The 24,728-nt window shown below is 44.3% G+C and overlaps 1 protein-coding gene across 1 annotated transcript in view; it reads left to right on the top strand.

Annotated features, from left to right (window-relative positions):
• The window catches only part of trpm3 (transient receptor potential cation channel, subfamily M, member 3), a 314,757-nt gene that overhangs the window by 144,276 nt on the left and 145,753 nt on the right, over positions 1-24,728 (top strand). Inside the window, exons 4-6 of the mRNA XM_059974756.1 lie at positions 12,456-12,669; positions 14,112-14,236; positions 15,686-15,857. Of these exons, the coding sequence (XP_059830739.1) occupies positions 12,456-12,669; positions 14,112-14,236; positions 15,686-15,857 (511 nt within the window). The remainder of the gene's footprint in view (positions 1-12,455; positions 12,670-14,111; positions 14,237-15,685; positions 15,858-24,728) is intronic.

Genomic DNA, 24,728 nt, shown 5'->3' with positions numbered 1-24,728 from the left:
AGTCACACATCAGTGGAAGGGAAATTACTGGAGAGGATTCTTAGGGCTAGGATTTATAAGCATTTGGGGGAAAAACAGTCTAATTAGGAACAGTCAGCATGATTTTTTTGCAGTTAAGTTCATTTGATTGACTGAGTTTTTTGAGATGATGATGAAGGTAGATATTGTATACATGAATTGTTTGACAAGGTCCCTCATGGGACATTTATCCAGTAGATTAAGATGCATGGGATCCACGGTGCATATGCTATCTGGATTCAGAATTGGCTTGCTCATAGACGACAGAGGGTAGTGGTCTATGAGACTTACTCTGGCTAGAGTAAGATAGTATTCCACAGGGATTCATACAGGGACCTCTGGGGTTGGTGATATATGTGGTTCAATGGTTCAATATAATATCAGAGAATGTACAAAGTATACTACCTGAAATTCTTACCCTTCACAGATATCCACAAAACAGAAGAAAAACCCCAAAGAATGACTGACAGAAAACATTAGAACTCCAAAGCAGCAGCAAAAGCATTAAGCTCCCCACCCCACACTAAGCAAGTAGTAGCAAAGCCGCCATGACCATGATTTAGAGTCCATCAAAAAACTACTGTCCATCACAACACTTTGACATCTCCCAGGCTCTCTCCCTCACTAATGAGAGAAGTATCACTCCTGTCACAGTGAGAGGGGAGGCCAACAACTCACTGTTTTGATGATACAGTTTTCAGCTTCTCTTATTTCAACAGTGACATACACTGCTGACTTGATGTATGTGTGTGTGTGTGTGTGTGTGTGTGTGCGTGTGTGTGTGTATGTATTTAAATTTTTATGAACCCTGTAACTGGGTCACCCACCAGCAAAGACAGAGAGGTCCGTTGAAGTCTGATGGTACCACCCTTAACAGTATTTATTAGTACAAATACACAAAAATAATATCAATGCAAACATACAGGTAACATACGTCGTCAATACTAAATCTAGAAGTGCGGGTACAATAATAATTAATAAGAAATAAGCTCTATCGTTGCCTAGGGGATAATGTATTGTCCGATGGAAATATAAAAGTCACTCAGTTCATGCAGGCTGCAGCCTTTTGTTGGAGAGAGAGAGATTTTTAGAAACTTGCCAGCTTTCTTTTTTATGATTTTGATCCGTCGGAGTCTCGTTAGTGTGGCCGTTCACTTGTGACCTCTCCTTTAGCTAAGTCGTTCTTCCATGATGAGCCTGCCACCCTGTCACTGGATTTCCAGCGTTTCTCCTGGTGCGTCTAAAGGGGTTGCTCCCCAGACCCTCTTTTATCCTTACTCACGAGGTCTCAGATGTCAATCAGGTTGGGATGATGCAATCCCTCAACCAGCCCACTCTGGTCATCCCCTAAGGGGCTTCAATGAATAGTACAGTACTCAATACACAATTCCATCTCCAAGAGACAATAGCCGTTATCAGGGGTTTTTGTTTCACTGAGGCCAGGACACATTCCAAACCTTGAGGATTCTGTGTGTCTCTCTCTCATTTCCTGGGTCCCAGACCCGAATTAATAGCGATCTTGCGATTCTCAAAAACGAAGGGGGCGACTTTGTACCATTCGGCCCCTCAGAGTTGTGGCACATTCGTAACACCCCCTTCCTTCAAAGATTTTTACCATCAGTAAAAATGAATTAATACAGAGTCTTACAGGATTTTAGGATCTAACACAATACAAAAGAGGTTTTTTTTCACTACAGAGTAATACAGTTATACATTCAATTCAGCATCTAAACAGTTAACGATTACATTGTCACTTCCTTTAATATCTTAACATCTTGTTCTTTAATAAATTCTTGTAGCATCAGTCTCCAATTTAATAACCACCTATTTTTATTCCTTTTCTTCAACAACCAAAAACTAAAGAGTTATGATCTTAGCTTACGTGTATACTACAAAAGTTCATGCAAAATACTAATCTTTATTTTACTTTCAAACTTAACAGTCAATCTTCCATGGGGGTTGTCTTTATTATTCACATGCTTTGTTGAAATCCCTTAAAACCGGATCCTGTTATTTAAAATGGAATCCCATCAACCCTTGCCCCCTTTCCAGTTAACTCCCATGTTGTTAACTTGTATACTAGTGTGGAATAAGCTTTTGCATGCTCCTTTCATAGGAGTTATTTTATCAACAATGCTTTCCAAACTTAGACCATTTTCCCAATTTCCACACAATTCTTTAATTTTAAGCAAGTTGTTAGTTTTTTCTTCAGGACCCTTCATGCTATTGCTATTAGTTTTCAGCTTAAATGCTGCAAGCAATCCCTCTTTCACACCACATTCTTGAATAACAATAGCGTGTGGGGCACCTTTACATTCCAAATCAACCTGTAATTGATTCAAAGGCACCGTGTTACCAAGCCATTGTCCCTGTAGCCTGGTTGCTGCTTCTGACATCAATCCAGACTTTAAATTTTCTTCATTCAATTTAGGAACTACACTTTTCCCTTTTCCTTCAATAATAATATTCACCTCACCACCTTTTATCTCATCACTAACTTTTAACACACCTTCGAGCACAAACAACTGGGAATTCTCACTTCCCACTATTACCAAGGTTAACCCTTTCTTCACTGAACCAAGTCCATCTGACCCATAAGGACTGCATTCCTTTACAACTGAATCAAATACCTCAGACTTTTTCTGAGCTCCATTACTAGGTTCAGTACCATGTGCATCCACATCTTGAACACACTCAAACGGGACATCTGCCTCTTCCAGGCTTTCAATACCCGTACCCTTTTCAAATTCTAAACTCCCCTGATCCTCCCAGTTACTCTCTGGGCAACTCCCTTCCGGAGTAAACGCAACCCTGCGAGCTGAAACAACCTCATCTGCCAACCCAGCAGACTTCTTCAAGGCAAGGGTACCCTTTTCATCTAGGACCGCCCACATTTCATTATCGGGAACACCTTTAGAATTTTCAACTTCTTCAAACAGCTCTGCCAAACCAGACAGATCATCCATGTCCAACACTGGACCTTTTAACAGCCTTATCTGTTTCTCAACTTTACTTCGTGCCTCTATAAATTTCCTTCTGGCTAAGGGCAGGTCTACCTCCTCTCCCTTACTCTCTTTCACTTTCCTATTCTCCGTTTTACCACCCTCTAAACCCTCTTGGTACAGGGTTGGTAAAAATGTCTCAGCCAAATCGATACTGGCCTGATTTAAACTGGTCTCTTTCTCAGCTGCCTTTCTCGACATGCTGCGAGTGGTTGCGCATGCGGGATGGATCTTGGAATCTAGGGGTGGGACCTCAACACTTCCAGGCTGGATTGTCAGCTCCATGGCCAACCAAACGTCACCACCAGCTAAATCGTTACCCAGAAGGATGTCTACATCAGTTCTCGGGAATTCTGATTGCACCCCTATTTCAACTGGTCCAGATACCAGCTCACAATTTATAATGATCCTATGCAAGGGCACCATCTCTGTCCCTTTTCCTATGCCTCTCAAAGCCACCTCTCCAGTCTTGCGACCAAAATACAGTACCTTACTGCTAATCAATGACAGCTCAGCTCCCGTGTCTCTCCAGATCCGCACTGGAACTGGTGTGTCTCCCTCTCTCACAGACACGGTTCCTTCTGAAATACATTTCTCAGACCCTTCTCGTACTCTGTCTACCTGGGGCTCTCTTGTCAATTTACTGATCACCACAACACACCCTGTAGGGACTGCTGCTTTCCATTTTCCTGTCTCCTTCCTCAGAGCAAGGCACTTAGATGCAATATGACCCACCTTTCCACAATTAAAACAGGTCAAGCCAGGACCTTTCCTGCCGTCTTGCCTTTCTTCCTCAATTTTACCACTAACTCTTGGCAGGATCTCTGCCTCAGCCAGCGGGCTTTCTCTGCCGTTCCCACGATCTCTCTGGTAACTTTTATTCAAGGAGAACTTTGTCTTGTGGGTTAGGGCATATTCATCTGCGAACCTAGCAAATTCAGAGATGGACTTATTCGGCTTCTCATTCAAATACATCCGGATATCATCCGAAACACAACCTTTAAATTCCTCAATCAGAATTAACTCCCTGAGATGCCAAAAATCTTCTTCCACTATTTCTGCTGCACACCAACGATCCAAGAGCACAGCCTTCTCATAGGCAAACTCGGTATATGTCTGATTCCACCCTTTCTTTAAATTTCTGAACTTTTGTCTATAGGCTTCAGGTACCAATTCGTAGGTCCGAAGAATGGCCTCCTTTACTTTCTCATAATTCTCAGACTCCTCCTCCTCCATGGACAACGCCGCATATGTCCGTTGTGCCTTGCCTTTTAACACACTTTGTAACAACGCCACCCACTGATCTTTGGGCCACTTCTGACTCACTGCCACCTTTTCAAAATGTAAGAAATAACTATCAACATATGTCTCCTCAAACGGAGGTACTAACCTAAACTCCCAACTAACATTAAACTGCTCCTCTCAGTCTGACTCTTGAGCTCTTCGCTCTTGCCTTAACTTCTCCATATCCAAGTCATGTTGCCTCTGTTTCTCCTTCTCCCTTTGGTTCTCAGATCTTTCCCTCTCCTTTTCAGCTCTCTCCTTCTCTTTTTCAGCTGCTTCCAGCTGTTTTAACTGAATTTCATGCTCCCAGTGCTTCTCGGCTCTTTCCTGCTCCCGTTTCACCTCTAACTCCTTTAGCTGGAGCTCATGCTCCCTCTTCCTCTGTTCCGCGTCCAGCCTCAATTTCTCTAACTCTAACTGAGCCATCCCACTAGCTGGTACCTTTTCAGGGATATTTTCCAATACCTCAGCAGAAAACACATTCTTCACAATATAATACTGAGTTATGGCCCTCCGCACCTCCCGCTTTTTCATTGACAACCTCACCTATGCGAGATTTAGTCCCTTAGCAATATTTATCAATTCTGACTTTGTGCAGCCTCTAGCGCCTCCAGAGTCGGGTTTTCTATAAATTCATCCACGTCCATCTTTGCTGGTTTCCCATCTTGTTACCCACACAACCAGATCCAAGTTTGGACTTAAAAGCCCGATTCACTGGCCCTCCAATTTGGTATCAAATCCCAAGACGAGATCCCCACTTTGTTACGAACCCCGTAACTGGGTCACCCACCAGCAGAGACAGAGAGGCCCGTTGAAGTCTGATGGTACCACCCTTAACAGTATTTATTAGTACAAATGCACACAAATAATATCAATGCAAACATACAGATAATGTACATTATCAATACTAAATCTAAAAATGCCGGTATAATAATAATCAATAAGAAATAAGCTCTATCATTGCCTAGAGGATAATGTATTGTCCGATGGAAATATAAAAGTCACTCAGTTCATGCAGGCTGCAGCCTTTGGTTGGAGAGAGAGAGATTTTTAGTAACTTGCCGGCTTTCCTTTTTATGATTTCGATCCTTCGGAGTCTCGTTAGTGTGGCCGTTCAATTACGGCCTCTCCTTTAGCTAAAGCTGTTCTTCCATGATGAGCCTACCACCCTGGCAAGGGAGGACGCACACACAAGCCCTCACCGGCGTTCGCTATAAAATGCTGTCACTGGATTTCCAGCGTTTCTCCTGGTGCGTCTAAAGGGGTTGTTCCCCAGACCTTCTTTTATCCTTACTCATGGGGTCTCAGATGTCAATCAGGTTGGGATGATGCAATCCCTCAACCAGCCCACTCTGGTCGTCCCCTGAGGGCTTCAATGAATAGTACAGTACTCAATACACAAATCCATCTCCATGAGACGATAGCCATTATTGGGGGTTTTTGTTTCGCTGACGCCAGGACACAATCCAAACCTTGAGGATTCTGCATGTCTCTCTCTCATTTCCTGGGTCCCAGACCCAAATTAATAGCGATCTTGAGATTCTCAAAAAGGAGGAGGCGACTTTGTACCATTCGGCCCCTCAGCGTTGTGGCACATTCATAACAAAATATACATATTTATGTAGTATATAAATTACTTGGATGAAAATATCGATGGATGGGTTAGTACATTTGCAGAAAATATGAAGATTACTGATGTTTTGGATAGTGTAGAACAATAGTTCTCAACCTGGACCATGTGGCCCCTTGGGGGCCATAAGGGCCATAAGTAAAAGGCAAGAAACTAGCGGCCACAGGAGTTTCTTAATGGACCATGGTAAGTTTATTGTTGTAATGAAATATTTATAAAATATATAATACGAATCATTGAATATATGTAATTTAATTGGAACCCCAAATGAAATAAATGTGAAAATATTGTTAATGATGCAAATGTTCCCGCAAAACAGCTTAGCCTGTGTGTTGGGGGTGGGGGGGGGGGAGTAGACATCCCTCAATTCTGAGGCGATGCCCTCTACTCCTAGATATCCACAATACAGGAAACAACCTCTCCACATCCATTCTATTCAGACCTTTCAATATTCAATAGGTTTCAATAACATCTCCTCCCCCCCACCACCATTCTTATAAACTCCAGTGAGAACAGGCCCAGAGCCATCAACTGCTCTTTGTATATAACCCTTACATTCCTGGTATCATTCTTGTTAACCTCTTCTGGATTTTCTCCCACGTTAACACATCCTTTCTTAGATAATGGACCCAGAACTGCTCACAATACCCCTTGAGGTCTGACCAATACCTTTATAAAGCCTCAGCATTTCATCCTTGCTTTTGTATTCTAGTCCTCTCCAAATGAATGCTAACGCTGTATTTGTCTTCTTTATCGTCTGTTAAGTTCTGTAACTCCAGAAACTAACTGAAAGAACAACACAGGAGCAAGAGCAGCACTAAATGTTGGAGAAGCTCAGCAGGTCAGGCAGCATCTATAGAAATGAATAAACAGTCAACATTTTGGTCCGAGACCCTTCTTCAGGAGCTGGATACTTGTCTACATGTTTTTTTTCCCCTTTTTTTAGTGAGATGCTCACATATGATTGGCGGCATAATGATGTATGCCATTCACATTTTTTAAAATTGAGATACAGTGCAGAATAAGCCCTCTGGCTCTTCAAGCCATGCCACCCAGCAATCCCCCTGATTTAATCCTAGCCTAATCACAGGACAATTTACAACAACCAACCAACTTACCAACCTATCTTTGGACTGTGGGAAGAAGAGAAATGGAGCACCCAGAGGAGACCCAGGTGGTCACGGGGAGAAGATACAAACTCCTTACAAACAGTGGCGGGAATTGAACCCAGGCTGTCTGTACTGTAAAGCATTATGCTAACCATACGCTACCGTGCCGCCTGAACTTCCATAAATTAAATAATATCTTAGAGCATCACTAAAACCATCAGTGAACTGGCAACGCATGGACAATTTCATCAATTCAGCCAAGTTATCTGAAATGGACTCTCTTTCCTTTTGATTCAGCTTATGAAACCCAAGGCATCCTGCAATCAACAATGATTCCGGTTCTAAATGTTCCTGCATTACTCTCACAATATCAGCAAAGTTCATTTTGGATGGTTTTGGTTGGAGCAGTTAAACTTATAAGCAAAATGTATGCTTTTCCATCCACTGCACTTAGCAACACTGGCACTCATTTTTCATTGGCTAAATAATTTGCTTCAAACTACTGTTCAATTCCTTCAGTATACATCATCTAATTATCTGATCTGCAACCAAATGCACCTCTTTTTCCAATGTATCCAGCCATTTCTGCTTTTTTAAAAATATTAATATCACATGGTAATCACTGTTTATGAGCCCCTAGCTGTACAGATTGCTTGTTAATTTCATCCATTTTCTGTCTTTTTTTAAAAACTCAAACATCTCTCTCCCCTTCCGAATGTGCTGTCCTTCAACTAGTTTGTGGGTATCTTGGGTTCATTTTAACTTCACCACTGTTATGTTTTGCAACTCCAGGAGCTAATTGAAAGGAAAAAAAACAAGAGCTGGATACTTGTCTAATTTTTAGTGAGGCAGTCACATGTGACTTGGTGGCATAATGACATGTGCCACTCACGTACTTCTTACACATAACCTATAGTGAATTATGTAAACAAAGAAAGAATGCTTAATCAAACAATATATTGACAATATCTCTGACAGATTGAAAACCCTACACCACCGACTCGAGCTGCAAGTTAACCTTTCAGGAAACCTGCATGAGGACTTCGAAATCCCCTGCACCTATAATTTGTGAATTTTCTCCCCATTTACAAAATAGTCCACACTTTTGTTCCAACTGTCACTTCTTTGTCCATTCCCCCAATATGTCTAAGTCCATCTGCAGCCTCCCTGCCACTCCACCTACCTTCCTACTGTCAGCAGACCTAGTCACAAATCATTGACATATAACGTGTAAAGAGGCAGTCCCAGCTCTGAACCCCAAAGCACACCACTAGTCAACAGCAGCCAACCAGAAAAAGCCTTGATATTTACACTATTTTTCTCCTGCTAGTCGGCCAACCTTCTATCTATTCTATCAGCTTTTCCGTATACCATGGACTCGTATTTTGTTAAGCATCCTCATGTGTGGCACTTGGTCAAAAGCCTTATGAAAATCCAAATAAGCAAAGTCCACTGACTTTTCTTTCCACAGTAAAGAATGACACAAATATTTAATAAGTTCCTCCACCATTTCTTTGTCATTTCTACTTTGCCAGACTCATTTTTCAGTGGTCTGATACCCACTCTTGTCTCTCTTTTACTCTTTAAGCAGCTTGGACAGCAAATTGTTATTTCTAATTCTGACATCTTTTTCCTGTCAGATATATTTAAAAAAATGAACAGTTACAAGGGAAAAAACCTGCAATCTCATATTCTGCAAAGAGGCTATTACCACTTTTCTTGGAAAACTCAAACTTTCCAGTCTCAATATTGGACGTCACAAGTTTATGCAATTTTCTTCACTAGTCACACTTGAATTCGAATTGCAAGATGATGATCTGATTGTGCATCTTGATCATTTGAAACAACTGCACACTGGTAATGGAATTTCAGTTCAGAGATCTGCTGGAGATGCATATTCCACACTGGGTGGTGGATCCATTTGGGGTGAATGTGAATGGCTTTGGCTCCATGTTGCAAGAATGTCTTATTGAGCTGCAGAGTGATACAACTGCTCATGCAAAGATCAAATGCACAATGCAAAGTTTCTGGATCAGGAGTGATATTCAAAATAAGTTCCCACAGCTCTGGGAGAAAGCAAAGTTATTGTTAATTGGACTTCCTACCTCTTATCTAGTTGAGTGTGCTGCTAACACACTCAACAAAACCTGCTAACAAAAACTCGCAACCATCTTGATGATGTGAAAAACTGAATGGATATCTTCATCTGAGTTGCAGTCAAAGACTCACTAGTCTACATCAGTCACAAGGATCTCACTAAATACCCAAAGTAACAGTGTAAAATGTTCTTTCATTGCAAGTTGAAAGAATATTATATACATATATAATAAATAAAGTATCCTATTCAGATCTTTGAAATAGCTTTATTTTTCATATTCACCTCTAACATCATATACCTACAATCTGTTAAAACATAAATATTGACTATATATTAGAATAATTAGTCCAGTTGACAAAAAAGTTCTAGCAACTAACGGAGACTATGGAGGCTGTAAGCTATGGAGGTAAATGCAAGTCACATGTGGGTTACAAGTAGAAAAAAGTTGAGAACAACTGGTGTAGAAGATTGGCAAAGAATACGGTGGAATATAGATCAGTTACAGGTATGGGAGATAAAGGGCAAATGGAGTTTAGTCCAGCCGGATTTAGAAGATCAAAGCCCACTCTTAACAGCAAGACCTTTAACATGTTGATATGGAGAGGGATCTTAGGGTCCAAGTCCATACTTTCCTGAAAATAGCCATACAGGTTCATGCAGTGTTAAAGAAGACATATGGCATGCTTGCCTTTATTAGTCAAGGCGCTGAGATTGAGAGTTGGGAAGTTATGTTGCAACTTCATAAACCTCTGGTTAGGCTGCATCTGGAGTATTGCATTCAGTTCTGGTCATTCATTTATAAGAAGGATGTTAAATCTTGGATAGGGTGGAGACGAGGCTTACCAGGGAGCAGTCAGGATTACAGGCAGGTGCCATAAGGAGAGGCTGGACAAACTTGGTTTGCTTTCTGTGGAGCGTTGGAGACTGAAGGGATATCTGATAAAGGTTTGTACGATTCCGTATGATAAAGGCATTGGTAGAGGAGACAGCCGGTATCTTTTCCACAGGGGTGAAATGTCTAATATCAGAGGGCATGTATTTAAAGTGAGATGGGGTAAGTTCAAAGAAGTGCAGGTTAAGTTTTTTTTTACATGGAAGGTGGTGAGTTCCTGGACTGCACTGCCTGGGGTGATGGGGGAGGCAAATAGGCTAGAAGCATTCAAGGAGCTCTTAGATAGGCACATGAATGTGCAGGAAATGGAAGGATGGATAGTGTGTAGGCAGAAGGCTACGGGGCATGTGATTAATAATGTAATCAACATTGTGAACAGAAGAGCCTATTTCTGCACTATACTGTTCTGTGTTCTATTTGGCAAAACTCAAAACTGCCCTAACTAGGTTAAGTACCCTTGCCTTGTAGCAGGTTCCCCCAGCCAGACACATGAGTTACACAAGTGGATCAAGCTGCCACTTAAATCTAAGTTTCAACTCCTTAAACTGTATCAGAATTTGTGGGAGCTTGCTGTGCACAAATTACCTCCCACACTTCATGTGTCACAATGGTGACTACAAAATTACCTGACTGACTACCCCCAACACTTTAGGTTACCCTAGGGTTGTGAAAGGTAACTAGCTACTCTTTTTCAATAGACAAAGGTAATTCATACATAAGTGACCCTAAACATCACACTTGGCTAGAGAGGCGGTGGCTTGTTTTACCAAGAAATGTTTTGTCGATGCATTGTATCCAACGTTCTGAATGGTGCCTCAGGAAGACTGGTCTTTGGAAGTTGCATTGATTATTCAATTAAAGAAAACAATAAGCATAGCAGCCCAAATTCTGCAAGCGTCCATGAAATATATGGTTGTTAACGGAATATCGTCTAGCCCTTGGTCAAATTTAGCACATCTGAAGGTGTGCAATTGAGTACACAAGATAACATCTCCTTAGACATCTATCACTCAAAGCTGCACTAACATGTTATAAGTCAAGTATGTGACCTTCCATATCAGCCCAAGCCACACCCTCTGATTTGGAGTGAGCTCCACCCGCGGAGCAATCCACCGAGATCTGACTACTTAAGTTGTACCATGGTTAAATGGTAAAAGGAAAAATTACCGAGAAGTCAAAAGTGGAATGGATCTGTTTCCAGCTTTACCTCATGAATCATACAGTCTTTTAGTTTCCACATTTTGGGGGTCTGAACTCATTGTTAGGAGACACAAATTAAAATCCTACCATGTTGCTTTGTAGAACTTAAAGGATTAATTAAAGAAATCCAGAAGGGGAGCTAAGTCATATCCAAAATGGAAATGCCACTAATGGCATTAAAATTCTATTGTTGTTTCTACCTGATTCACTAATGCTTCATAGAGAAGGAAATTTGCCACCTTTGTGCCGGCTCCTGAATTAATACTTAACGGTCCTCTGAAATGGCACAAAGTCCAAGTGCAACTTTGGACAAGTAATAAATCACAACCTTCCCAGCATTGTCTGAATGAATATAAAATTACATAAACTTTAACATCTCTCCCTCCCTTCCCTCTGTGCATGTAGAGTTCTCTCATGGCATTATACTAACTGTCATTTCACATGTTAAATTTCATTAAATTGTGCACATCTAGCTTTGGTTTCTGTTGACGTCACTAATGGCAACCACACACCCATTAAATTGTTGCCACTAAGTTACTGCTTCCCTAAACTCTGTCAGCCTTACACTCTCTGGTCAGTCCCACAGGCGCAAGCCCATCTGAGCTGACTAGCAAGCTACCTTCTGCACTTAGAGCAGACTGCAGCAGAGTGCTAGGTAGCAGCTCACCACACCTTCTACTTAATATTGGCCTCTGCACCAACGAGTTCAATAAAAAGAAACATTTCCCAGGTTGTGCATAGATTGGGAGTGGCTGCACATTTGACTCCATTTTCAGAACTTGATTCCATTAACAGAAGAGCAGAAGAGAGCTATATATTTAACCCGGAGATCAATTTAAAGATTCTCGCCATTCCATTCTTGGTACCTTTACGAACATTTAGTATTAGGATTGGTTTATAGTCACATGTACCGAGGAAAAGTGAAAAACATTTGTTTATGTGCTGTACCAGCAGGGCATGCCATATATAACTGCATTGTGGTAGTAAAAGGAAAATAGAATGCAGACTATAATGTAGCAGCTATAGAGAAAGTGCAGTGCAAATAAACAATGTTTAAAGGCCATGACAAGGTAGATTGAGAGATCAAGAGTTCATCTTTAGCACAAGGAGACAATTCAATATTCTAATAACAGCAGGTCAGAAACTGTCCTTGAGATTTCAAACTTCATGCAGATGGTGATCTTGTAACCCTATTCTCCTTCTCTTCCCAATCCTGGTACAGTATGTGCGTGTTTCATTTGACACAAAGCCTGACTTGCTCTTACACCTGATGACAAAGGAATGGCAGCTGGATCTCCCAAAGTTACTGATCTCTATTCACGGTGGCCTCCAAAACTTTGAGCTTCAACCTAAACTAAAGCAAGTCTTTGGAAAGGGCTTAATTAAAGCAGCTATGACAACAGGGGCTTGGATCTTCACTGGAGGTGTGAACACAGGTGAGGAATCTAAGTTTTTATTCCTACCACTGAAGTAAGATCTTTGGAAATTTCCCTTGATCTATTATGAACGTAGCTTGGCTTAGAGTATTAGTGACTGCTGACTATGACATTATTATTCACTCTGTGATTGAAGCAAATTCTTAATGTTTAAATACAACACTTTAATAAGGTTTTGTCTTTTTTCACTTATTCATTTACTCTTCATTTTGCTATTTTTTCCTTTCTGTTCCTTAGTTTTTCCCTTTCCTGTTTGATAGCTGTACTTAATGTTTTTCCATTCACACAGGACAGTTGATCCATCTCCTCTGTTAATCTGCGTCTTAGTCCCTTTTCAGTATCTGTGTCTCTATCCCTCTTTACATCTAATTCTCTATCCTGCTTTATGTACCTAAATCTCTCTGTCCATGCATCCATCCACATATTCTACATCAGCTTTAAACAATAAAGAAGCTGAGCAGAAATGGCTGGTTTGTGATTGAGTTAGTCCAGATTTATACATCCTACAAGGTTTGGGTCCATCTACAGTGGAAGTACAAATATTTGCCTTTTTATCCTGAGGAAACTTTATTTTTATTGATTGAGATACAGTGCCCTGGTTTAATCCTACCCTTCTTACAGGACTATCTACAATAACCAATTAACCTACGAGCCGGGTATGTATTCAGACTGTGGGATGAAACCAGAGCGCCTGGAGGAAACCCACGTGGTTCACAGGGAGAACATTCAAATTCCTTACAGGCAATGGGAATTGAACCTGGGTTGCTGGTACTGTGAAGTGTTGTGCTCACCAATTTGCTGCCGTGCTGCCCCCAACTTGAATGTAAAGAACCTACACAGGAGCTTCCTTGAATCATTCAGCTGTTTCCAAGGTTCCACCTTCCTTACTTATACTGTCCCATCACCAGCGGCAGGTTCATTGGAGGTATCATTTTATTTTTTTGCAGCTAGAACTTAATTATGATTTTTGTTTAGAAATTCTCTTTACCAAATGTAGCTTTCCTTAATATACTAATACATCAAACTACTAGCATTATCATTCACTTCCTGATACAAGCAATAACTTATTCACTCTCTCGCTTTCTCTGCCAGTTTTCTCCATTAATGTGCTAAGATTTTCCTGTGATTAGGCCAGCACAAATCTCAGGAAATCTGGGCAGAAATTTCTGTTGGAAATTGCAGGAAAAGATACCAGTGAAATTTCTGGAATTCCAGAAGAAGATCTAAAATAAAAGTAAGGCATTAAAGTGTCATTGTTAGCCCGCCTCTATGCTCAAATTTACCAGAGATCCTCCTGTGAAATGCCTTTGAGGGGCTTGATGGCGCCATATAAATGCACTTTGCTGTGATTGTTGCTGGATATGAACAGCCAGTTGAGGATTCCCATGCGTCAGTAATCCAAAATGGTGTTACACTCATGTTTTCCATGGGCTCATTCTTAGGGGTCATTCGGCATGTAGGAGACGCACTCAAGGACCATGCCTCAAAGTCCAGAGGAAGGATCTGCATTATAGGCATCGCTCCATGGGGAATTGTGGAGAATCAAGAGGATCTGATTGGAAAGGATGTGGGTATCTTATGTTCTTTAGTATTGCTATTACTATATTGAGCAAATGCCTAACATAGAATACTATATCAATGTCCCTCATCAACACTTGAAAGCAAGGCCAATCCAAAAAAAAAATCAGGTCTCAAGTAACTCCCCTGTGGAAACAAATTGGTAGTATCTAATCTGGAACAGTATTGTGTTATATCACATTTAAAAGCGGATATAGAATGCATTAATGAAATGAACTAGTGAAGAACATTACTCTGGATTTGTATTTGACAAAAATAAATTATTTTTTCTATTTTTATTGACAAAAAATCAATTTGAGACTTTTGTACTGAGAAATTGAGCTTGACCTATTGTAATTTCAAGAAGTCTTGAAAAACTAGTAACAATGTGAAATAGGCTGTTTTTTTGAACTTCTAGTTTTATAGATTTATTTCCCTCTTACACCTCTTGAATCAACTAACAGACTGTGTAAGGACAGATTAAGATGTTTTGCAGCCATCGGTGGAAAGTAACAGATTTATATAAATTTGCCATACTTATTCGAAGTTCAAAGTAAACATTATTAAACTACATATATGTCACAATATATATCCCATCTACAATAACTCCTGTTGCACAAGGAGGTACTGAGGCCAAGGTCGTGAAGTTTGTTGATTGGTTTTGACCTCCCTGTAGACAGGTGCCTTCAATCCTGCGCTATATTGAGATATTGTGGATTTGCAATCATTCATTGTTGATTGTCCTATCCACTTCTACCTTCCCAGCTGTCTGATATCGAAGCCAACTTCTCAGCTTTGATCCAGAGATACCCTTGTATCAGTACCACACACAATGTTTCCATTTTCACAATATCACCCATCTCTACCTCTACATCAGCTTGCTTGCTGCTGGAACCCTCATCTTGAACATCCCAATGCACTGCTGGCTAGCTTCCTTATGCCGTAGAACCATAGAGCTTGATATTGTCCACAACTTCACTTCCCTTGTTACCATGTGTACCAAGTCCATCTTTACCCGGCAACTCAGTGCTCATTGATCAACACTGACTGCAGGTGAAACAACACTTCAGTTATTAAATCCTTGACATTGCCCTTGGTCTCTCCCCACCCCCCCACCCCTACTCTTCTCCATAAGTTCCTCGCAGATCTCCTAGCCTTCAATATATCCGAGCTCCTTCATGTCGTACCTCTTCCAAAATGCTTGCAAATGTTGAGGCTCCAGCCTACGAAATTCTTTTTGAAAACCTTGTCACCTCTTTGCTTTCTTAAAACTATGCACTAAGACCCTATGTTAAAGCCAACTGTCTGACCAAGCTTTGGACACCTCTGTAATGACCTTCTGTGGCATGGGGACAGATTTTTTGATGATACTTCTACTAAGAAGCTACAGAAATGTGACTGCAATATGGGCCTTATAGAAAAGCAGTCTGTTGTTGTTAATTAACTTGTTTTCATGCAGGTGGTCCGCCCTTACCAGACCATGTCCAACCCCATGAGCAAGCTGACAGTGTTGAACAGCATGCACTCACATTTCATCCTGGCAGACAACGGCACAACAGGCAAATACGGAGCTGAGGTGAAGTTACGGAGGCAACTGGAGAAGCACATTTCCCTACAGAAGATTAACACTAGTGAGTACTTCAAGCAGAAACCCAAGCAGGTCTTTTTAGGAAGAAGCCAAGGGTGTTTAAGGCAATGATTTGCTTCACAGGATCTGACTAATGCTGTCAACTCCTGTGCAGTTTACAACAGTTAGTGGATAGCAACCTGTTTTCCCTTATTTCAGTCCATTTCTGGAGGTAGTTTACAGAAATGAAACAATAATTCGGAAGCAGAGTTCACTGCACATGTGTGAAGATAATTTTTATGCCCAGTATTTTGAAGTATGCAAAATAATGTATTCGCATTTAAGTTCCACCATGAATTTTGTTCTCGTTCTCTCTGTGGCTCTCTCTCTAAACCAGGGATTCCCAACCTTTTTTATGCCATGGACCAATACCATTAAATAGGAGGTCTATGGACCTCAGGTTGGAAACCCCTGATCTATACATATGTACCATTACAGTGACGTGGGATAAAATTTCCAAAGCATAGTACAACCGCCTTTATATGTTTAGAGCAAGAGATTGAGAGTGAATTTTGCTTTAGTTTCATTAAAGCTGCCTGGCTTTGCAATGAAAATGTTGTTCTCAATCAAGGTCATTATCTTCTGTTAACAAACTCATCAATCTACACTAGTGTGCTGTCCTGAAATACAATTTATGATGTTATTGAATCAATTATTCTCCTTGTACTTCTCATCCACTGATTTTGGTCCACCTTTCATAGTGAGGGCTATGAAACCTCATTGAAACCTATGGAATGGTGAAAGGTTTTGATAGAGTATATATGGAGAGGATGTTTCCTATGGTAGGAGAGTCTAAAGCCAGAAGACACAGCCTCAGAATAGAAGGGTGTCCTTCTAGAATGGAGATGAGGAGGAATTTTTTTAGCCAGGCGGTGGTGAATCTGTGGAATTCTTTGCTACAGACAGCTGTGAAGGCCAAGTCTATATATATATTTAAGGCAGAGATTGATAGATTCTTGATTGGTCAGGGCACGGAGGGATACAGGGAGAAGTCAGGAGATCAGAGCTGAGAGGAAAATTGGATCAGCCATGATGAAATGGCGGAGCACACTCGAAGGGCCAAATGGCCTAATTCTGCTCCTATATCTTATGGTGTGATAGTTGATCTACAGATCTGCATGCTGGGCTTTTCAAGGGCAATATGCAGCAGTGTGCATTTGTTTGGCCTGTGGGGAAGTTTTAAAGGATTGATTTGAGGTGGAGTTCAGATTGACGTTAAGGTGCACCACTGTGCCTTTTTATTGCACACTGTGTGGCATATATTAAAAAGACAGCCTACAACCAGATGCCATAGGTTTTCATTAACTGGCAAATGAACCAACATAATGGGAAGAAAATTCCACAACTTTGCTGCAGCAGAAGAAAATATAGTTGTAGGGATGTGCTACACGCAGTGCTGCAATAACGACACGGTTGGTGAGCTGCAGTTACAAAAGAGGTTTATTATTCAAACTTCGCGGCCTCGCTTTAAAGCCTTCCTGATCCTACCCTCCCCGGGCGGGAATGCTGTAGGGGGCGTGTATTCACAGTTCTGTCCTGCGCGCGGGCTTTTCCCCTTGCTGGTGAAGCAGACTTGGCGCCCACTTTGGGACCGGCCTCTGTGCCGGCGCGCGCCACTTTGTGAGCCGGTTCGAGTGCGCTGGGAAGTGGATCACCACATACCCCGCCCCCAGAACCGGCGATACACTCCCTAATGTCCACAGTCTGTGTCGGACTCTGTTTGGGAGGTCTGCCTCTGTGCCGCGGTGCCTGAATCTCGACCGGCTGCGCCAAGTCTACATGGGCCTGTTTGAATCGGTCCACTGTGAAAACCTCCTCTCTCCCCCCAATGCCCAGCACGAATGTGGACCCTTTGTTTCTGATCACTGTAAACGGCCGCTTGTACAGCTGCTGTAGTGGTGCCCGATGTCCGCCCCTTCGTACAAAAACAAACTTACAGTTGTGCAGGTCTTTGGATACGCAGGTCAGGTTCTGCCCATGCTGTGAAGTGGGTATGGGGGCCAGGTTACTGAGCCTCTCGCGTAGTCTGCCCAGGACTGCTGTGGGTTCTTCCTCTTGCCCCCTTGGGGCTGGTATGAACTCTCCTGGGACGACCAGGGGTGCACCATACACCAACTTGGCTGACGAGGTGTGCAGATCCCCTTTGGGCGCCGTGCGGATTCCGAGCAGGACCCAGGGAAGTTCGTCCACCCAGTTAGGCCCTTTGAGGCGGGCCATGAGAGCTGACTTCAGGTGATGGTGGAAACGCTCCACGAGTCCGTTCGACTGTGGGTGGTAGGCAGTTGTGTAGTGCAGCTGTGTCCCCAAAAGGCTGACAATAGCTGACCACAGGCCAGAGGTGAACTGGACACCTCTGTCGGAGGTAATGTGGGCCGGTACACCAAAGCGAGATATCCAGGTTACAATCAATGCTCGGGCGCAAGATTCGGAGGTGGTGTCGGTGAGCGGGACCACCTCTGGCCATCTCATGAACCAGTCCACGATAGTCAGGAGGTGCCGCGCACCTCACGACACTGGCAGGGGCCCACGATATCCACATGAATGTGGTCAAAACGCCGGTGGGTGGGGTGGAACTGCTGCAGCAGAGCTTTGGTGTGCCACTGCACCTTGGCCGTCTGGCAGTGCATGCACGTTTTGGCCCATTCACTGACCTGCTTGCGGAGTCCATGCCAAACGAACCTGTTGGCTACCATCCAGACGGTTGTCCTGATGGAGGGGTGCGCTAAGTTGTGAATGGAGTTGAAAATGCGCCGCCGCCAGGCTGCCAGGGAAGACGGGGCGGGGTTGGCCGGTGGTGACGTCACAGAGTAGGGTCCTGTCACCTGGGCCTACGGGGAGGTCCTGGAGCTGCAAACCAGAGACTGCAGTCCTGTAACTAGGGATCTCCTCATCTGCCTGCTGCGCTTCTGCCAGCGCTTCATAGTCTACCCCCTGGGACAGGGCTTGGATGTTAGGGCAGGAGAGGGCGTCCGCCACGACATTGTCCTTTTCCATGACATGCCGGACATCCGTCGTGTATTCAGAGATGTAGGACAGATGTCACTGCTGGTGGGACGACCAGGGGTCGGATGCTTTCGTGAATGCAAAGGCAAGCGGTTTGTGGTCCGTGAACGCGGTGAAGGGCCTACCTTCTAAGAAGTACCTGAAATGCCGGATTGCCAGCTATAGCGGCAACAGTTCCTGGTCGACAGCACTGTACTTGAGCTCAGGTGGTCGCAGGTGTTTGCTGAAAAACGCCAGGGGTTGCCAGCAACCCGCGATGAGTTGCTCCAGCACCCCACCGACTGCCGTGTTAGATGCGTCCACTGTGAGGGCAGTAGGGACGTCCGTTCTGGGGTGTACTAGCATCGTGGCGTTTGACAAGGCTTCTTTGGTTTTAATGAACGTGGCGGCGGACTCCTCGTCCCAGGTAATGTCCTTGCCCTTACCCGACATCAGGGCGAATGGGGGCACATGATTCGGGCAGCTGAAGGGAGGAAGCAGTGGTAGAAATTCACCATACTCACGAATTCCTGAAGGCTTTTCATTCTGTTGGGTCGGGGGAAATGGCGGACCACGTCTACCTTGGTGGGCAGAGGGGTTGCCCCGTCTGTAGTGATCCTGTGGCCCAGGAAGTCGATGGTGTCACGCCCGAACTGGCATTTGGCCGGGTTGATTGTTCGACCGTATTCACTCAGTCGAGCGTAGATGCTCCTGACGACTGCTGCTGGCTATGAGGATGTCGTCCAAATAGATGAAAGCGAAGTCCAGGTCGCGTCCCACCACGTCCATTAACCACTGAAATGTCTGTGCGGCATTCTTCAGGCCGAACGGCATGTGGAGGAACTCGAAAAGGCCGAACAGGGTGATGAGAGCCGTTTTGGGGACGTCGTCCGGATGCATCAGGATTTGATGGTATCCCCGGATGAGGTCTGCCTTGAAGAAGATCCATGCGCCAAGCAGGTTTGCTGCAAAGTCCTGAATGTGCGGCACAGGGTAGCGGTCCGGTGTTGTAGCCTCGTTCAGTCTGCAGTAGTCGCCGCATGGTCTCCAGCCCCCTGTTGCTTTGGGCACCGTGCAGGGGGGAGGCCCATGGGCTGTCGGACCGCCGTACGATCCCCAATTCCTCCATCCTCTTGAACTCCTCCTTCGCCAGTCGGAGCTTGTCCGGGGGAAGCCTTCGAGCACGGGCGTGGAGAGGTGGTCCCAGGGTCGGGATGTGGTGCTGTATGCCGTGTCTGGGCATGACTGCCATGAACTGCGGTGCCAGAACCAATGGGAAATCCGCCAGGACTCTAGTGAAGTCGTTGTCAGACAGTGTGATGGAGTCTAGGTGTGGGGCTGGCAACTGGGCTTCACCCAGGGAGGATGTTTGAAAGACCAGTCTCTTCCTTGGCAGGTCGACCAGTAGGCTGTGAGCTCGCAAAAAATCCGCTCCCAGGAGCAGTTGGGCTACGGCGGCCAGTGTGAAATCCCACGTGAACCGGCTGGAGCCAAACTGTAGCCACACCGTACAGGTGCTGTAAGTCCTCACTGTGCTGCTGTTCGCAGCCCTCAGGGTGGGACCTGGTTCTCTGTTGCAGGTGTCGTAACTCGTTGGAGGTAAGACGCTGATCTCGGCTCCGGTGTCGACCAAAAAGCGGCATCCTGACTGCTTGTCCCAGACATACAGGAGGCTATCCCGATGGCCAGCCGCCGTAACCATCAGCGGCGACTGGCCCTGGCGCTTCCCGGGAACTTGCAGGGCGGGCTACAGCTGCGGGCTTCTGCGCCCCACCGCTGGTGGTAGAAGCACCATTGTTCGTTGGTCTCCTCACCCTTGCCTCTGGGGTTAGCGAGCTCTGTGGCCGGGCCAGGTCTGGTTTGCTGCTGGGAGCGTGGCCTGGTGATCTGTGCGACAGACACCGCACTCACAGCACGTCCGCCCGGGCTGCCACGTTCCGGGGGTCGCTGAAATCCACGTCGGACAGCAGCAGGCATATGTCCCCAGGCAGCTGCTCCAGGAATGCCTGCTCGAACATGAGGCAGGGCTTGTGACCTCCAGCCAGGGACAGCATCTCGTTCATCAAAGCCGACGGTGGCCTGTCCCCCAAACCATCCAGGTGCAGTAAGCGGGCAGCTCGCTCACGCCATGAGAGTCTGAAAGTCCTTATGAGCAGGGCTTTGAATTCTGTGTATTTGCCATCCTCTGGGGGCGATTGTATAAACTCCTCAACCTGGGCGGCTGTCTCCTGGTCGAGGGAGCTCACCACGTAGTAGTAACGTGTGGCATCCGAGGTTATCTGCCGAATGTGGAATTGGGCTTCTGATTGTTGGAACCATAGGTGAGGTCGCAGCGTCCAGAAGCTTGGCAGTTTTAATGAAACTGCATGAACAGATGCGGCGTCGTTCACCTCCGGTCCAAATATTGTTTGGGCCGTCGGGGTCACCAATTGTAGCGGTGTGCTACACGCAGCGCTGAAATAATGACACAGAGTCGGTGAGCTGCAGTTACAAAAAGAGGTTTATTCAAACTTCGTGGCCTCGCTTTAAAGCCTTCCTGATCCCACCCTCCCCAGGTGGGAATGCTGTAGGGGGCGCGTATTCACAGTCCCGTCCCGCGCGTGGGCTTTTCCCCTTGCTGGTGAAGCAGGCTTGGCGCCCTCTTTGGGACTGGCCTCAATGCCGGCGCGCACTGCTTTGTGAGCCGGTTCGAGTGTGCTGGGAAGAGAATTGCTTGAGTATTTGCAGGTTTGCTGGGAAAAAGCAAGGTCGAGGGGCTAATTTGAAAGCGTTTTCAAAGAGCAGAAGAGACAAAAAGGGCTGAAACCCTCCTGTGCTGTAGTTTTCTTTTTAATTAATAGCATAATGCTACAGTCATTATGTAAAGAGGTGACTCAAAAATTTAATTTATCTGGAAGTCCACCCTCAAAGTAGCTGGAGATGAACTGGCACACTGTTGAGATGCATTCTCTGTTGAACTGGAATAGGTGTGTTGTGTATTTAATATTCCAGTAATCTTGTAAATATGTTGTTGATTAAGCATTCTTTGTTTAAATAATTCATTATGGGTTACATGTAAAAATAAGTGAATTGCATACATTATGACACTACCACATGATATGCACATGCCTCGCTTAAAGGAAAAATCGAAGTTAGACTCCTGTCTTTTCCTTTCAATTAGTTAATGTTTTGGAATTACAAAACAAAACGAAGTGTAAAGGAGAACAAAATAATTATTACTGTGGGTCCAATGCAGCACAAAAAACACAACGATAAAGAGCACAATAATAATAAATTAAAAGAAACACATAATACATCAGATAGATTATACAGATAGATTGATTGTATGTCCATAAAGTGACACTAGGCTATACATAAGGTGACTGACAGGAAATAATAAAGTAGTGGTGGAGTTAGTGGGTGGGAGTGTTGATCAGCCTTACAGCTTGCGGAAAGTAACTGTTTTTGAGTCTGGTTGTCCTGGCACAGATCCTTCGTAGTCTCGTCCCAGCTGGGAGTGGGGCAGACAGTCCACGGGCAGGGTGGGTGGAGTTGTTTAAAGGTTCAAAGGTTCATTTTTGGTGCAGAATACAGCTCTGAGATTTGTCTTCTCCAGATGGCCAGGAAATACAGAAAAACCATGGCAGTCATTGACAGAAAAGACATCACCCCTCTGTACAGAAAAGAAAAAGAAACAAGACTCACTTTCAGGGTTCTTTTGAAGACCCTGACCTGGGGTTACGGTTCTTTGCGGGAATGAGACCCGCTCTCGGGGTTCTATAATTGGTCATTGTTCAGCACACAAAGGCTCAGCCGAAGAGTCCGAATCGAATTCGGAAGCCTAGGATCTCGGGGCTATGGAGACGGGTGTATTGAGGGTTGGTGTCACGACAGGAGACCTGTGTGTTGTGAGGGGAAGGTGGGACATCTGCTGTGTGCCTGGAGACCTGGGATCTTTGCGATCTTCAGGCACAGAGCTCAAAGAAAGCGACGTAACGGACTTCTAACATTGTAAACCAGCGAGTTGTTTGTTATGTCTCTCTGCTCACTGGGAAAATGGAGACACCCCCTTCTCCCTTATTAGAGAGAGAGAGCCTGTGGTATGTCGAATACCTGGTGAAACACAAAATCTTTGGGGTAACTGCAAGTCTGTGTCTTTGCTGTTGCTTTGCTCATGCTTGAGCGCTCGGTGGCAGTGCCAATACTTGCTTTTTTTTGCCGGTGGGGGGAAAGGGGATTGTTGCTTACGTGCGGGAGTGGGGAGCTGGGGGGAGGACTTTGGGGTTCTGATATTTGACTGTCATTCATTCTTTGGGGCACTCCTGTGTTTTTGTGGATGGTTGCGAAGGAAAAGCATTTCGGGATGTATATTGTATACATATTTCTGACATTAAATTGTACCTTTAAACCTTTGAACTCAGAAACCCCAAACCCCGCCCCCCAACCCTCCCTCACACAAAAACTAACAGATTACCTACTTGGGAAAGGACAGCTAGAACATCAAACCCCTCCCATGCAAAAAACAACAGCCAGAACAACATCAAAACCTCTAATTCCCTCTCTCATACACAAAAATCTAACATCACATCACAGAAAAAGCACCAACAAGAACGTCTGACCACCAAATCTCCAACCTCTCCTTCACACAAAAACTAAAATATTGTCCACATGGAAAACAGCAACTAGAAAGAAAACATAGAAGACTGAAGGAGACCAAACAAACAAGTGTCCACACAAATAATCAGGCAAGTCTTGGAATTTTGAAAACATCCTCCTCTCTGGTGCTGCTCTGGCACCTTTCTGTATATGTGTCCGTGATGGCGGGTTGGCTGGGGCTGGAGGTGCGTTGGGCAGTTCTGACTGTCCATTGTAGAACCTTCCTTTACACAGCAGTGATACAGCTTTCAGGATGTTCTGTGCTTCGCATCTGTAAAATGATGCGAGTACGGATGTGCAAAGTCTAGTCCCCTTCAGCCTCCTCAGAAAGCAGAGGCATTAATTAGCTTTCTTGGCTGCGTAGGATGTGTACTGGGGCCATTCTTTGGTTCTGCCTCAATATCCACCTGGATGTTCCAGCAGTGGCTCAAGCTGTGCCCCTGCACTGCCCCATATCAGCCTGAGTACTGTGCTGACGCTGAGCTGGGTGCTCCCCCAACAGTACTATGATTGTAGGCCCAGGTCCTACCCCTACAGAATTTTGGTTTGTGAAGCACAGGTACCCAGCCACACTGTTCCTGGGTCTGTGGGTCATACCGAACACAGCTCAGAATGAGCGGAAACAGATATATTACAGGCTGTGTTTCCACCCCATTCCAGCCTTCCCACCGTAGCAGTGAGACTGCGAAGTGTTCCTCTGACATCTGGTGAATCAGTTTTCTTCCTCTTTGACTAACCACACTCTCTAGCATCCCTCGGTACTGTTCTAGTGAGGAATCACACCAGTGTCAAACTCGCATGAGACAAGCACAATTTGCCAGATTATCTTCTGTGTTGAAATTTCAATGGATCTATAATTATACTAAATAACTCTCTTGTCTCTGTGCAAGTTATACTCCCAACCATTGAGCACATTTAGATGAAACATTGCTGAAGAAAAGCAGCATCCATCATCAAAGATCCTCACCACCCAGGCCTGGCTCTTTTCTCACTGCTGTCATCAGGCAGAGGGTACAGGAGCCTCAGGACTCACACCACCAGGTTCAAGAACAGTTACCACCCCTCAAGCATTAATCTCCTGAACAAAAGGGGATAGCTACACTCATTTAAGGACTCTTTTATTTTGTTATTTCATGCTCATTATTTATTACTATATATTATCTGCAGTTGTACAGTTTCTTTACAGTGTACAGTTCCTGCTGTTTACAGTTTACAGATCTTGTTTACAGTTACTGTTCTGTAGATTTGCTAAGTAGGC

The sequence above is a fragment of the Hypanus sabinus genome, chromosome 7 (genome assembly GCF_030144855.1).
Source record: "Hypanus sabinus isolate sHypSab1 chromosome 7, sHypSab1.hap1, whole genome shotgun sequence".
Lineage (NCBI taxonomy): Eukaryota > Metazoa > Chordata > Chondrichthyes > Myliobatiformes > Dasyatidae > Hypanus > Hypanus sabinus.
The sequence above is the reverse complement of the archived record's forward strand: the minus strand, read 5'-3'. Positions and strand labels throughout refer to the sequence as shown.